This window comes from Epinephelus fuscoguttatus, linkage group LG20 (genome assembly GCF_011397635.1).
Source record: "Epinephelus fuscoguttatus linkage group LG20, E.fuscoguttatus.final_Chr_v1".
In the NCBI taxonomy this organism is placed as follows: Eukaryota; Metazoa; Chordata; class Actinopteri; order Perciformes; family Serranidae; genus Epinephelus; species Epinephelus fuscoguttatus.
The window spans coordinates 35,478,803-35,495,177 of record NC_064771.1 but is presented as its reverse complement, the minus strand read 5'-3'; the positions used below and the strand labels follow the sequence as shown (position 1 = coordinate 35,495,177).

At 42.0% G+C, this 16,375-nt stretch overlaps 1 protein-coding gene across 2 annotated transcripts in view; it reads left to right on the top strand.

Moving 5' to 3' along the window:
* LOC125880628 (glutamate receptor ionotropic, delta-1-like) overlaps nucleotides 1-16,375 on the top strand; it is an 841,018-nt gene that overhangs the window by 713,674 nt on the left and 110,969 nt on the right. For both annotated transcript variants that reach the window (XM_049563255.1, XM_049563254.1), the window contains exon 8: nucleotides 10,422-10,541. In XM_049563255.1, coding sequence (XP_049419212.1) covers nucleotides 10,422-10,541 — 120 coding nt within the window. The remainder of the gene's footprint in view (nucleotides 1-10,421; nucleotides 10,542-16,375) is intronic.

Below are 16,375 nucleotides of genomic sequence, written 5' to 3'. Positions count from 1 at the left end.
ACCCTTACCTTAACCATAACCATAACCATCTCTCTTTTAACATAATAATTCACAGCTAATCACTAGCTTAGCATTAGCATAAGTAGCCCAGTGTAACCCTTCCCTTTACCCTTACCTTAATCATAACCATAACAATCTCTCTTTTAACCAAATAATTTATAGCTAATCACTAGCTTAGCATTAGCATAAGTAGCCCAATGTAACCCTTCCCTTTACCCTTACCTTAATCATAACCATAACAATCTCTCTTTTAACCAAGTAATTTACAGCTAATTGCTCGCTTAGCATTAGCATGAGAAGAGCAGCAGATTGCTCTGTGTTCCTATTGGTCAAAGTGACGGCTGTGACAGGAGAAGTAATAGAGGACAACAAGAAAATCAAACATGCTAGACTTCCTGTTGGGACACCCTGAGACATCCCATACATGGTATCACTTATAATAAAAAGATGGATTATTGCGTATGACGCTCATTGTCATCCACGATCAGGGCCGACACTGTATGGCGGCCACGTTGGGCTATAATTGGGCTGATATCGTGTAGTCTGGATCCGGCATTACCGAAACCTAAACTGTCTCTCTTTTGACGTAAGACTTCATAGTGTTGTGGAATAACGAGACTCACAACACGCAGGATTGGACATTTGAGGGTTTACTCACAAAGGATTAGCACATCATGACAATTTATAGTGACTGACAAACAAGCAGTATCAGTTGACACACAGCTTTCCCATACACATTAAAAGGTGTTTCCTGTCACTTAAGCTCCTGCGTTCCTGTTATTCAGACAATCAGCTCCACTAATAGCTAACTTAGCAATTTTGTCAGGACTTTTGCCTCCAGGCCAAAGGGGCTGATCGTGGACATACATGTAGGTATGGTGAGGGAGTCGTGCAGCTAGAGGGCGGGTCATGTTGCTGCTCCAGGCTCCCTTTAGTCTCGTGATGCATTCAGGGCCAGAACAGACAGCACAATATTTAAACCTCTCTAGTTCTCTGCCGCTGTTCCTCTCTGTTATTATCTTACACTTGATTCATCTTAATTATTTGATGGAATCTCTGAATAAATATCACATTTGTATTCAGTGAATCATTTATATTTGCAGACATAAATATGGTTCAAATAAATCTATTTTCGAAATGGAGCTCAAATCTGGCACCAGATCATCAAAGATGTTCAAGTCTTCTAATGATCATCTTTTCAAGGCTGTTGAACTGATTAGCAGCTTGAATGTGTTTTCTTGATAGCTCTCTGAGTGGCCTTGATCTCTTCTGTAGCATCAGTCTGATTTAACACATCTTAAACTGGCAGAGTGTGTGTTGTTTCCTATTAAAGATTTAATTGAATAAACCTTTGAAGACTGAGGGGAGCATGTGGAGGAGAACACTGAAGCATGATTAGATTTATAGCGACCTTAAGAAAAAGAATAAACAATTTATTTGTTAACGGAGGTGAAATCAAACACGAGGCGCTGCCGGTGGAACATGAAACGAGAAAGCCGTTCATCCCAAACCCTGATGTGCATCTAAATTGCATCCAACAACCTGTAGTCTTGTTCTCACGGTCTAATTGGTGAAAGACGCTTTTGAGGCACGCTGATGAGTCCCTCAGAGCATGAAGAGCTCTGTGTTATTAAAAAAACATCACTTTGTTTCTTTGACGTCTCTCGTGGTAACAACCACGGAGCTCGTTAGTAATCTTTCTGTCTTTCTCCTGTTTAATATGCTCATATATGTAATCACTGACGACCACAGTTCAGACAGCAGAGCCTGTTGCAGACAAACAATGATGTTTTGACTGATGCAGACCTTTGACACCACTCTGTGTTTTAATGATATTGGCAGAATTATCCAGAATCACAGTTAATCACATTTGCAGCGCTGTCAGAGCTTCAGACAGCTGTCAGCCTTTAGAGACCGGCTGAAAATATGTTTCCATGTTTTCCCTGTGGTCCTGAAACATAATACCAATGTTTAAGTACACAGATCTTTATTTAAAGGTCCAGTGTGTAAGATTGAGGTGTAAATAGTGACATCTAGTGGTGAGGACTGCAGATTGCAACCAGCTGAAACTTCTCCTGGCTAGAATTCCTTCAGTGGTCATTATTCAGAAGGTTTTTATCGGGATCTGAATTATTCACAGAGGTCTCTTCTTCTTCTTGAAAACAAACAGACCAACGGATTTAAACCTGTAAAAACACTGATTAAAGCAGTTTCACGCTACAAATCAGTGTTTCTCTAACACTGCTTGGCATGCCGGACATGGGCTGCTAACCTAGCTCTTGCTATCAGTTGCTCACCTGTTTTCTTGGACAACTTAAGATTCAGACATTCTCAGAGTTTATGCCATGAGCCAAATTATCAGGTAATTTCAGCTGGTAAAAACACTGAATAAAGCAGTTCCCAGGGTTCCCACAATCATGGAAAACTCGCAAAAGTAATGGATTTTCACAATTACACTTTCCAGACCTGGAAAAGTCACGGAACATTGTTGTGTATAATGCAACTGCGGACAACCTTCCTCATAATGTAACGTAATTGCAAATTAATTTTCTATAGCTGTTGACGTGACATAGCCCTAATATGTGTCGATGTGAGACAGTGTTTCGTTTACCATGACGTATGCTTTGTCATTTTCTCCCTGGGTTTGTCTTTCCCTTCCTTTATGTTTGAATAGAGTTTGAATCTAATGTCTGAAAAACATCTGGCAAGTGGGGCAAGAAAAAACTTCATGATGGGTCCTTGAGAAGGCATGGAAAATTTTGGAAATTTTGTCTGTGAAAATGACATGGGACCCTGAGCTTCACGTTACAAAAACTGGTGTTTTTCCAATAATGGTGCTTGGAGCCAGTGTTTGGTTTGTCTGGTCTGGGCTACTGTAGACACGTGGCGGTGCAACATGGTGATCTCCGTATAGGACCTGCTCCCTATAAACGGATCATTCTAATGTAACAAAAATACGATGATTCTTATTTCCACGTGATTAAACACAAAAGAAAACACACTGACTAGTCAGTTTCCGCTTTATACATACACGTCTTTTCAAAAAATGTTTCTGCTCGTTACATGCATACAGTCCTTTTCAAAATAAACTCACAACATTAAACTTCTTTTTTTTAACGTTAACTTCCTTAAAGGGAAATTTCGGTTTATTTCAACCTGTCTCCTATCATCCTAAATTTGTTTCAAGTGACTAGTGACATAAAAATAATAGTTATCATGTTAGCCGTTAGCCTAGATACAGCTGGGGCGCATAGTAGCATCAGACCTGTTAAAACGTAAGTGAACGGGCAACCTTCAAGTGCAAAGTTAGTCCACTAAACAAGCTTTTTTCCCACAAAGATCGCCTCATATCGTTAGGATAAATGTCAGAGAACATATAGAAAACGACATGTAAACGTGTTGTCTTACCTTACCGGTGTGCTGCCATGTTTGTTTATCATTTGAATAAACCGAAATTTCCCTTTAAGTTTAGGCAAAAAAAAGTATGTGGTTTGGATTAGAAAAAAAAGTACTGTTTTTACAAACATCATGTAATGTGACATGACAGACTACTTCATGTGACATACGTGACTACCCTAGTATAATGCACATACCAACACACTGTGTTGTTAAAATAACTCCACTGACTTTAGGTTCTCATATGGGAAACGAACAGCGGGCTCCTGGATGTTCTGAGTTTGTTTGACCCATCCACCTACCCTATACGGGCTTTCTCACTCTTTGTACTAAGGTAGCTGCGTCTTATAAAGCACCTGCCGGTGGCGTGACAAACTGCAGCCAGTCAGTCTGTTTCATACCAATGCGAAGAGTGTCTACGTGCGTCAATATCTGACGACAAGATCACTGACAAAGCGGTGTTATTTGACAAGTTGGAAGTGAGAATGGGCTGATAGAAAAGATTGCCAAACCTAAAAAAATGGCAGTTATGAGTTGTATAAAAAGCCATTTTCCTCTGAGGCACCAAAATGTTTCCATCATTCTGACACATATTCTTGAAATGCATCTTTGTGGCCATAAAACATTCCTATTTAACTTTGAGCCTTTCCTTTTATGAGTTTCACCACTGTGTCAGAAAGTCATTTAAACAGTCTGAATTTTACATAGGCTGTTTTCCTGCAGAACAGTCCATCACCATATCTCATATAGGGAGCAAAATGTCCTGTTTTCCTGAACTTGAACAACATTTCCATCAGCCAGCATCTCTGTGACTACTTTGCTGATGAGATGGAAAATGATTTTGTCAGAGGACGGCAAACACAGTGTGAAAAATGGACGGAGCACAGCACTTTCACTCTCTACATTTTTTTGTTGGGTGCATCACAAGATGTAACCTTCCTGTCTGTTTTGAATGTATTTGTTTGCATCAAGTTGGCAGCCTAAATGAAAGTACCTGAGACGCTCTACCGCACCAAAAGTACTGCTGCTCCATACTCCATAATGCAAAGCAATGTCGATTTCTGTCCATCGCTGTCTGTTTACCACCAGGTAATAATGAATGTGAGTGAAAATACTGCTGTTATAAGTTTATCAGTAATCATTTGGTTCCTTTTCCTTCACATGTAGACCCTTGAGGGAGGAGCAGATATGCCTCCACAATCTCCAATCTATACTGTAAATAGTCTGGTATCATTGTGCAGTGTGCAAATGTGAAACTTTATCTCTCTATTAAGGAGCAAACTTTAAACAACCACTTTTTAGGTCAAATGTGTGTTGATGGGAAAGATTAAGAATTTCGGGGGAGTATCACTAATATCTCACTAGGACGGGTTACCAAGAGTACAACATACAATAATAAAATTAATGTGTAAAACGTTTTGCAAGAACTACCTACAATACTGTATTTCATTGGTCTCGGTGGGTTATGTGCTGTCTGCTACTGATTTAGTTGATAACAAGAGTCTGTCGCTGCGCAGTGGCTCATTTTTCAAATCGGGGTTTGTGCATGTTAGGGCCGTTTCATAGTCGATGCATAGGCACGCAGACGCGAATTCATTGGTGCTTGCGTCTCAAAATGTGTTGTCTATTTTTTTGATACGCGACGCAGCAACACGTGTAATACCATGCGTTGCCAGCAGGGGTGATAAAGCAAGCAACGTACTTGAAATTAACCACTTTTTGTTATTCACAGAAGAAGCAGGTATGAAATATGGCGGGCAAGGAGGAAAAACTTTGCGAACTCGTACAGACACACCCCCATTTATATGACAGTTCTCATGCCCTGCACTCTAATAAAATAGCAGTACTAGCTAGCTACAGCAGTACTAGCTAGCCGGAATGTACCAGTGACTCTGCTACCCCCTATTGTGCGAGCGATGTATTGCGTTTCAAGTGTCACCTGCGTCGCTTGAGCAAAGAATATCGCCAATTTTTTCACGATTTCAAAACCTCATATTATATAGGTGGCGATTTTTCTAATTGTCAAATGTGGCCGAGTGGTTCATGAGAAATTTTTTCTGTGGTGTGATTAACTCATCTCATATACTTATGTTTGCTTTACCCTGACTTTAACAGCTAAAACAGTTTGATTTGTGTTAGCCAAATGTTTGGTGTAAACGTTTAAGCCATGTATGTCAAGTTAGCTGACACAACTGCTAAACTAACGGTTTGGTGTAACAGTTTTAATTGTTTATTTCATGTCAAGTAAGAATTCAGTTGAACAACTATAACAGTTTGGTTTGTGTTAGCTGAAAGTTTAGCAGTTGTGTTAGTTAACGGTTTGGTGTAGCCGTTTTAGTCATTTATTGCATGTATGGTAACAATTGACCTATGGCTAAGCCACACCCCCCTCCACTCACTCGGACGAAATGTCAACATTCAGTGACCGGCGCTATGGCAGTTGTCACAGTACACGGCATTTCGCAGGAGGCAATTGATGATTTTTGGAGACATAACGATCAGATGTCATTGAGAAGTAACCAAAAGGGCCTAAACTACGCATTGGAGGGATATATTCATCATTTTATTGTTGAGAAGGTCGATGAAAACCTTAAATTACAAGCCAAAATTTACAGGTCACAGTGTACGTTTGTGAACCGCATCTGGTTGCCGTCACCATCAAAGACAACAAGTTAAAGTGCCACTGAAGTTAAGGTTTTTGGCTCAGAATATGAGAAAAGGATAACGGCCTTTTTACCATCTTTACCTCCGTTAGTTTGGTGCTACAGTATTTACACTGAATCATTCAGCATAACGTTTGCCAACCTTTGTTATCTCTGCCATTACAGATAAGTTAATGAAGCTAAGCTCCAGAAGTTAACGTTAGCTTAACTAGAGCCCTTTGGACAACAGCTAACAATGATGTACCATCACCAAAGTACAAAACTAGAACAAAATAGGCTAATGAACTCCCAGCAAACAAGGTGACATGATGAACAACGCAGCTAGGAGCTAACGTTAGGCTAACTTTAGCTAACGTTAGCTAGAGATGTTAAAGATAACTTTATATTTCTTTCCAGCAAAGTGACAATATGTTGCCTCAAACACAATGTTGACTTACCTTAGAACAGATGTAGACATCATTGTTAATCTTATTCACGTTGAGTTGATGTTGTGGTCTAACGTTACCACACAACTTTATCCAAAGGAGACACTTTTCTCGGTTGAGATGTGGTTTAAAGTGTAAAAATACACCTGGTCGCCCAGCCTCTCAGGATACCTTGTGTCAGAGTTGCATGTACCCCATGCACACCGTTTGACCATTTTTAAACTTCAAATCTCAGAAAAAGCTCATAAAACCCAACAAACTGACTTTCTGTAATGCATTTCAATGGACGTCCAGACAGAGAATGTCCCAGTGTATGGGAATGGCTATACGCACTGTGATTGGCTCATGGCGTTTGAGGGCGGGGCTTAGCCATAGGTCAATTCAGTAGAACAGCTAAATCAGTTTGATTTGTATTAGCATCTGCTAGTTTAGCAGATGTAGGCTATTAGCTAACAGTTTGGTGTAACAGTTTCAATCATTTATTTTATGTTAGGTCACAATTCAGTTGAACAGCTAAAACAGTTTGGTTTGTGTTAGCTTAACAATTGGTGTAAAAGTTTAAACCATTAATATCATGTTAGCTAACGGTTAAGTTTGACAGGTTAATGTGTTCAGTTTCAGCTGGTTCAGTTTAACAGTAAGACAGTTTGGTTCAGTATCACAGCTAAAACAGTTGAGATTACAATGAAGCTTCCCAGTAAAAGATCTGGAGGTGAAGGTAAATGGCTCCATTTGTTTGACACTACCTGGGCAATCTAAAAAATGTCCTATAGCTCATTTTTTTTATGTTGTATGCTAAAATACATTTGTATATGAATTTAAAACTCTATTTCTAAAGTGGTGCGACTGTGTAAGTTGATGGCACAGTACTGCACAATACTGCATTTTATTGACCTTCTTGAATAAATTCTGTGTGTCATAGATTTGACTGTTTTATATTTGCTGCCATGTCCCTAACTTTCTGTTTTATTGCGGTGGCCATGACCTTGTCTCCCTTGAAAACACAATTTTCCATCAGAATGAGAAATACTGACAGTCCTGAGCTCAGAAGACACAGCCCTGCTGTACAAATAGTCACATAGTGCTACAGTTATATTTCTTTATTTTAGGGAGACAGATGGAGGACTGGAAGCATCGCTGACTTTGTAACAAACCGTTCACAAACCAACACAAACATTATCAAACTTCCTTCAGGTGACAGTGACTGCGACCTTTGCAGCTGACGGACCAACATTTAGCTTGCTGGCCTGCAGTGATGGGTGTCTTCAGTCTTGCTTTACATCCCACATGAACTGGTGGAAGACATGAAACGACATTTCATCCATGGCCTTTCAGTGGAGCAGCACCTCTGTCACCAGCTGCATTCAGCTCGGTCTGTTAGGCTCTAATGATATTTTATATGACATGACATATCTCACACTATATTTTTAGAGGCAACTGATCAACAAGCAATGAAGAAAGCAGAAATCACAGATGATGAATTAATAAAGCCAAGCGCCGATTAATAAACTCATGATTAACTAGACCTGCATCAATATCGGTCCTTGTTCGTTCTTGTACTGACAGTTTCCATGGAGATTTCTGTGTGTCCAGCCTGCTTCATGTCCCTTTTGGGGTCATCAATCTGACATCAATATTCCACAGCTTAGCAGCTTGCAAAGCATCATGGGACACAGCTTCATATTAAAGCTACAGGGCGGGTGGCGGCAGCAGTTTCAAAGGTCACGGTGGCAAAATGTTCTACTAGACCTTTGCAGAAGTGTTTTCATGATACTGGAATTCCCAACTTCAGTATAATACCATGAAAGTTATCAATGTTTGACAGCATTTTCAACACCACAGAAAAAACTGACATTGAGGGCCACAATTTAAATTCTTTATTGACTGGTAAATATAACAAGGTTCTAACATGACAGTGATGACTTTACTTTTCTTGATTAGTAGCAGGAAACTGTCTGTAAGAAAGCAAACGAGCAGAGCTGGTGCTGGTTTATCAATAGTGCGGAAAATTAATCGAAAGTCGTTTCAAATTTTAGAATCAATAAATATCACTTAACTGGTATTTTGGCAACATTATACTGCATACTGTATACTGTGATTAAGCTGTTTTTATTCCTCTGTACCAACGATAGCTGTGGCCAGAGGCATTATGTGTTCGAGTTGTGTGTCCATAAATCCAGACAATAAGTCATTTGGATGCAACAATGAACTGACTACTTTTAAGTTGTCATAAGTCAAAGGTCAAGGTCACTGTGACCTCACTTGTCTTAGTCTCGTGAATACGAAATCTCAGAAACACCTTGACAGATTTTATTTTTCCAAATTTGTCACAAATGTCCACTTAGACTTAGGAGTGACCTGATGGTCAAAGGCCAAGGTGATTGTGACCTTGTTTGTCTCATTCTCGTGAATGCGATATCTCGAGGATACCTTGAGGGTTTTTTAGATTTGGCACAAACGTCCACTTAGATTCATAAATGAAGTGATTTGTAGTTGGTGGTCAAAGGTCAAGGCCACTGTGACCTTGTTTGTCTCATCCTCATGAATATAATATCTCAAGAACACTTTGAGGGATTTTTTTTTTATTTGGCACAAACATCCACATAGAGTTACGAATGAACTGATTAGAATTTGGTGGTCAAAGGTGAATGTCACTGTGACATCACAAAACATGTTTTTGGCCATAACATGATGAAGTTATGTCATTTAATATCCAAAAGGTCAAATGTTATGTTTTCATGTTTTCCCAAAACGTTCATACACGTCTGTCCGTTCCATCCTTGTGAACACGATGTCTCAAGAACAGCTCAAGGGAATATTTTCAAACTTAACACAAACATCTGTTTGGACTGAAGAGTGAAGTGATTAAGTTTTGGTGGCCAAAGGTCAAGGTCACTGTGACCTTGCCTTTTGAATTCTTATGAAAGCTATATCTTATAACACCTTGAGGGAATTTCTTCAAATTCAGCAAAAGGCTCACTTGGACTCAGGGATGAACTGATTTGAATTTGGTGGTCAGAGGTCACTGTGACCTTGCATCCATCTCATTCTTATGAACATGGTATCTCAGGGAGGCCTCGAGAGAGTTTCCTCAAATGAGGCACACACGTCCACTTGGACTCAAATTCTAGGTATTTTTTGTCTCTCCATGCTGTCTCCCTTTTGCAGTTTTCTAACCCTCTCCTCTCCTCACCTTCATCCCCTCGCTGTCTTCCATCCTCCCTCCCTTCCTCTTAGACGATTTTCCCCTTCGTTACTCTTTCTGACCCGTCTTTAATATCTCCTGTGTCTCTGTCCCTTCATCCGTCCCTCCTCTGTCTTACTGTCTCCCTGCCTCTCTCTGTCACTTCATTATATTTTATCTGCATGGACATTAAAGTTAACAATACTGGCAGGGCCTCTTTTACAATGGGTACAAGATAGAATACAGTTCAATAAAGTAGTCGTTAATTTCTGCTCCCTCCTTTGTGCTGGAGCGTGTGTGGCCTCCAAAGTCCTCCAAACGAAACATCTTAATGTTTCACTGCCGTCCAGAACAACACGGATGAGTGTCTTCGGGATGATGTCGTTTATCAGTGCTTTACAAACCCATTACAAATGACTATAGGAGAAATATTTTTCACCTAACACCACTGCGGTTATGGTTTGGTAAGGTTAAGCAACAAAAACGACTTTAAGTTAAGGAAAGTCCGTAGGAAACAAACTCCCCTGCTCATGTCACACACTTTATAGGCCCGTCCATCCTGAAGCTGGACTGCGCCATTACAAGGAAATGAGTCAAATAAAAGGAGGAGGTCAAGATAAAGGAGACTCTGATGTTTATTATTGTCATTATTAAAGTCACAGAGGTCCAAAGTTTTTGCAGAGTGGAAGTAAAAGTGTCCAGATAATCTCCCATCACTTCTGAATTCCTCTTTGTGTGTCTCTCATCCTTCAGGGCAACATCACAGGACTGACAGGTATGATGGATTTTAAGGACAGCGGCTCCAACTCTCACGTCCAGTTTGAGATCCTCGGCTCCAGCTTCAGCGAGACCTTCGGCAAGGACATCAAGAGGGTGAGTTCACAGTGTTTCACTCTAACGAATGAGCCGGAGAGAAAAAATGGTGCAGAGGCGACATCGCCTACATGCGTCAAACCCAAAAAGCTGCAGCCTGATATTCAGACAGAGCAGACATGTTGTTACCACTCCGGTATTTAGTCTGACATTGCCCTTTTCACAGCCGCCCTCTGTGGGAGGACTTGATTTTGCCAGCCAGTTTAAAGAGAACTGCAGATGATACTGAGCATACAAGTTGTTCTGGTGAATGATGCATGTTATGGTGTCTCCATATGAGGAAATAATAGTTAAGGCACAGTTGAAAACTTTCCACAGGCTTCCCCAAGAAAGTTTCAGTAGCTCTTTCGAGGTCAAAGGATGGCAGAGTTAATGTTTGTGTAATGGAGTCCCCTACCGGGTTTATAAAAGTGCGCCTGATACCCTTAAATTTTTGTGGAAACAGCTAAGAATAGTTTGGGAAAAACAAATTATACCAAGAGCATGGCGTAGGGCAGGGGGTGTCCTCATTCCTAAGGAGAAGGAGTCTGTGGACCTTAGCCAGTTCCGGATGATTTCTCTCTTGAATGTGGAGGGGAAGATTTTCTTTAGTGTAGTAGCGCAGAGACTAGCTAGTTACTTAGAAAGGAATAGCTTAATAGATACCATGGTGCAGAAGGCAGGAATACCAGGTTTTTCAGGGTGTTTAGAGCATACTAGCATGATCTGGCACCAGATTCAGGCAGCGAAGATTAACAAAAGGGACCTACACGTAGTATTTTTAGATCTTGCAAATGCATTTGGTTCAGTTCCGCACAGCCTCATTTGGAGTGCGTTTGACTACTTCAGAGTGCCACAGGTAGTTGTTAACTTAGTGAAAGCATACTTTCAGGATATTAGGTTGTGTCTAAGTACAGCAGGTTTCACAACAGGTTGGCAGAGGCTAGAAATAGGCATCATGGCAGGGTGTACAATTTCTCCGTTAGCATTTACTATGGCAATGGAAGTAATCATCAGGGCTTCTAAGTGGGTGGTAGGTGGGGAGAGATGGCAGAATGGGTTGCATCTTCCACCAGTTAGGGCTTACATGGATGACATGACACTGGTGACCACAACAATGCCATGTACAAAGAGGCTACTAGAGAAGGTAAATAAGAACCTCAAGTGGGCCAGCATGAAAATCAAGCCTAGTAAATCTAGAAGCATCTCGATATGTAGAGGGAAATTAAGTGATAGGAAGTTTGTCATAGATGACGAGGACATCCCAACAATTAGGAAAAGTCAGTAAAGAGCTTAGGTAGGTTGTACAATGTAGAGTTGAATGATAAGGAACAGGTGGTGAAATTTAGAAAAGATGTGGCTGAAGGATTGGATAGAATAGATAAATCAGAACTTCCAGGAAAGTTGAAGTTGTGGTGTTTGCAATTTGGGCTATATCCTAGGTTAATATGGCCACTGTCAATTTATGAAATTCCAATAACTGTTGTGAGAGAATTGAAAGGTTGGTTAGCTCCTACATTAGGAAGTGGTTGGGCGCTCCTAGATGCCTAAATAGTGTTGCATTGTATGGAAAAGGGATACTTCAGCTGCCAGTAACTAGTTTAACAGAGGAATTTAAATGTACCAAGGTCAGGACAGAGCTCTTGTTAGCTGGGAGTAAGGATGTGGTAGTTAGGAGTGTGGTTCCAAATCCAACCAAGGGAGGAAGTGGAACCCAAGATCGGCAGTTCAGGAGGCAGAGGCAGCTCTTAGACATGCAGAGATTGTAGGTAATGTTCAGTTTGGCCGGGGAGGCCTGGGGCTTGGCTCAGGTAAACCGGTATGGAATACAGCAGGCCTCAAAGATAAAAGAAAGCTGGTTGTAGAACAGATACGCAGACAGGAAGAGATAGTAAGGGGTGCAAAGGTAGTGGCCCAGGCTAAACAGGGACAGTGGTTGAATTGGGAAAGTGTAGAGAAGAGGAAGCTTAGTTGGAGGGACCTGTGGAGTATGGAGGAGAATCGTATTAGATTCCTGATAGGGGCTACATACGATGTCTTACCAACCCCCCAGAACCTAAAACTGTGGGTAAATGAGGACCCGTCATGCCCATTGTGTTCACGCATCGCAACTTTAAAGCATATTTTGTCAGGTTGCAAAGTTAGCTTGTCACAAGGACGATATACATGGCGACATAATCAGGTGGTGAAATGTTTAGCTGCAGGCAGTGAAGGGAAACGAAGACAGGTGAATTCAGACGGGGTTCAGGATAGGAGTTTAGTAATTCAGTTTGTCCGTGAGGAGAGAAATACAGAAGGGATAAGTTAGTGAGGAGGCAAAGGTGTGGCCGCCTAGAAGGTGCTTGTGATTGGGAAATGCAAGTAGATTTAGGGGGAAAGCTTGTTGTTCCTCAGGAAATAGTCTGTACCAGGCAGAGGCCTGACTTAGTGTTGTGGTCAGTGAGTCAACAGATAGTTTATTTCATCGAGCTGACAGTTCCTTGGGAAGACTCAGTGGAAGAAGCATATGAAAGAAAAAAGCTTAGATATGCAGACTTAGGAGCAGAAGCTGAGCAGCGAGGATGGAAGACTAGGATTTGTCCAGTGGAAGTGGGGTGTAGGGGATTCATAGCAAGATCAACTGTCTCACTCCTGGGAACTCGGAGTGCGGGACAGAGTTTGAGGAAGACAGTGAGGGAAATGTCAGATGAAGCAATTAAATGCAGCCAGTTTATCTATTACAGAAGAAATAATGTCAGCTGGGGCCAGCAGGGGACCTACTAAGCAGGGCACATAACTCCTTGAGATCAGGTGGAGAGATCCACTTCCTGTCAGGAGAAATCCAGGAAGAGGAAGTATTTAAGTGTGGGAGTGGCCTATTGGAATCCATTTTGTTTGAGGCCATGCGGCAAGGTGAGTGTGCTTGCTGATCCTGTAAGTCCAGTTAGCTCCTTTAACTTTAGCTTATATTGTAGTTATGCTATGTAGTGTGTGAAATAGAGTATGGTGAATGTGACAGGAAAGCTAGTATCAGCATTGCTTCTGCCTGGAGCTCGCATGTATGGAGCCTGGGTTTGGTTGAAGATGGCAGTGCTGTTTGGGCTGAGAAAGCCATGTGTATGTAAGGAGGAAATCCAGGAAGAGGAAGGTTATTTAAGTGTGGGGTGGCCTATCTGAATCCATTTTGTTTGAGACCATGCTGCAAAGTGAGTGTGTTTGCTGATCCTGTGAGTTCATTTATCTCCTTTAACTTTAGCTTACATTGTAGTTATGCTATGTAGCGTGTGAAATAGAGTATGGTGAATGTGCTAGTAAAGGTAGTATCAGCATTGCTTCTGCCTGGAGCTCCGGAGCCTGGGTTTGGTTGAAGGTGGCAGTGCTGTTCTGTTTGGGCTGAGATCACTGTCTAGCCTCCTGGAGGTGTCATTGTTGTGAGGGCTCGTCTTGGGGAGGTAGACTGTACAGCCTAACCCGGCGGGGGAGTGTGATAGCCTAACAAGGCTTCCTCCTGGGTCTACCTCCTCTGTGGTAATATAGGTAAGGTAAAGGAGGTTGTTGGGTTGGTGTGGGAGCAGTGAGACCTGGCATTAGGGAGTGTCTCTGGGACGCCAGAGATCACTGTCTAGCCTCCTGGAGGTGTCGTGGGACCAACTAGACGAAACACCGGTGAAAGGAGGTTCCACCCGATGACCCCAAAGACATGTTAGTTATCACTGCTCATTGGTCTGTATAGTTAAGCCTTGCCATAATAGTTTGTCGTAGGGCTTAGGAGGTTATTCACTGAGTGCTGATCCCTTCTTATTTATTTATTTATTTACTTATTTATTTATTTATTTTTTTTTTTAGAGCACAAACTTCTTGTGTTTATTTGAATTCAGAACTAGCCCAGCTAGTGACTGCTGTGAACAGGGCAGCTGACAACAAGGGAAAGACCATGTGACCGCTTGGAAAGACAGCTGACAGGAGGAAAAGACCCCAATGGTGCTGGCATGGGTTAGCAACCCATGGTAGCAGTGGTGAGGCCTAGCAGCCTTACTACAACCAAAAATTAGCTACAGCCAACTTAGGAAAAATACCCCAAGAGTCAGCGAGAGCAGGGGTGGAAGATGACTCACAGGTGGATTACACGGTAACAGACATTGGAACGGACACGACTATGACTTGGATCTGTGACTCAGTGAAGGATAGGGCACGGACCTATCCACCAGTGCTAGAATTAGCAGCAGTCAGGGCAAGGTGAGCGCATCTGTAGAGGATAAAAGTAGCACAGTTGAGAACAAGATGCTTCAGGTTTGTCCTTGCGGCTGGCAGAAAGTAACATCAGTGAGAGGCCTCAGAACTCATCAGGAAAGAAGAAGTGTGTGGCAAAGAAAGGGCAGAGTAGCCGCATTGATCAGTACTTCCTAAGAAGTCAGTCGAGTCAGTCGGATGAAGTCCAGCGGCAGGTAGAAAACCACAGTTCGCAGGATATCAGTAACGCTGCCACTGAGGAGGAGGGGGTAGTAAGAGAAGATGCAGGTGACACTGAGGCCAGTATGCTAGCCAGAGAGAGAACCATGGAGCAAAAGGTTAGAGTTAGATGGCCTAGAGCAAATGACAGTAAAGAATGGGAGATAGTTAATAGAGATTTGTCAGTAATCTTGAGTAGGCTTAGAGGAAATGCAATGGAAAGGTTAGAAAAGATGGGAGATATAATGTATTCATATGGTGTAGAGAGGTTTGGGGTGCATGAGAGAAAGAGGAGTGAGAGGGTACAGTCAGGTAAATCTAGGCGGCAGAGAGAAATAGAGAAGATAGTCGAGGAAAGGAGACAGTTAAGAAAGCAGTGGAAAAGGCTACAGAAGAAGAAAGGGAGGGAAGGAAGGTGTTGCAAGAGGAGTTGAGAAGCAGGCTAGCAGTTCTTAGAAGGGCAGAGCATCTCAGGAAAAAGAGGAGGAAGAAGGAATATGCTAGGACAGGTTTTTTCAGGGACCCTTTTAAGTTTGTTAAAGGATTGTTCAGCCAGGAAAGGGAGGGCAGCTTAAAGCAGAAAGGCTAGAGGTTGAAGAATATTTGAGAAACACATATTCAGATTTGGAGAAGAATAGGATAGTAGGTTTCCCACCTGATATCCCTCCATTAGGAGGGATAGAGCATGAGATGGATGTCAGGCCACCTAGGTGGAAGGAAGTTCAGGAGGTGGTCAGGCGTGCAAAGGCTTCTTCGGCCCCAGGGCCTAATGGAGTCCCCTACCGGGTTTATAAAAGTGCGCCTGATACCCTTAAATTTTTGTGGAAACAGCTAAGAATAGTTTGGGAAAAACAAATTATACCAAGAGCATGGCGTAGGGCAGGGGGTTTCCTCATTCCTAAGGAGTAGGAGTCGGTGGACCTTAGCCTGTTCCGGATGATTTCTATCTTGAATGTGGAGGTGAAGATTTTCTTTAGTGTAGTAGCGCAGAGACTAGCTAGTTACTTAGAAAGGAATAGCTTAATAGATACCATGGTGCAGAAGGCAGGAATACCAGGTTTTTCAGGGTGTTTAGAGCATACTAGCATGATCTGGCACCAGATTCAGGCAGCGAAGATTAACAAAAGGGACCTACACGTAGTATTTTTAGATCTTGCAAATGCATTTGGTTCAGTTCCGCACAGCCTCATTTGGAGTGCGTTTGACTACTTCAGAGTGCCACAGGTAGTTGTTAACTTAGTGAAAGCATACTTTCAGGATATTAGGTTGTGTCTAAGTACAGCAGGTTTCACAACAGGTTGGCAGAGGCTAGAAATAGGCATCATGGCAGGGTGTACAATTTCTCCGTTAGCATTTACTATGGCAATGGAAGTAATCATCAGGGCTTCTAAGTGGGTGGTAGGTGGGGAGAGATGGCAGAATGGGTT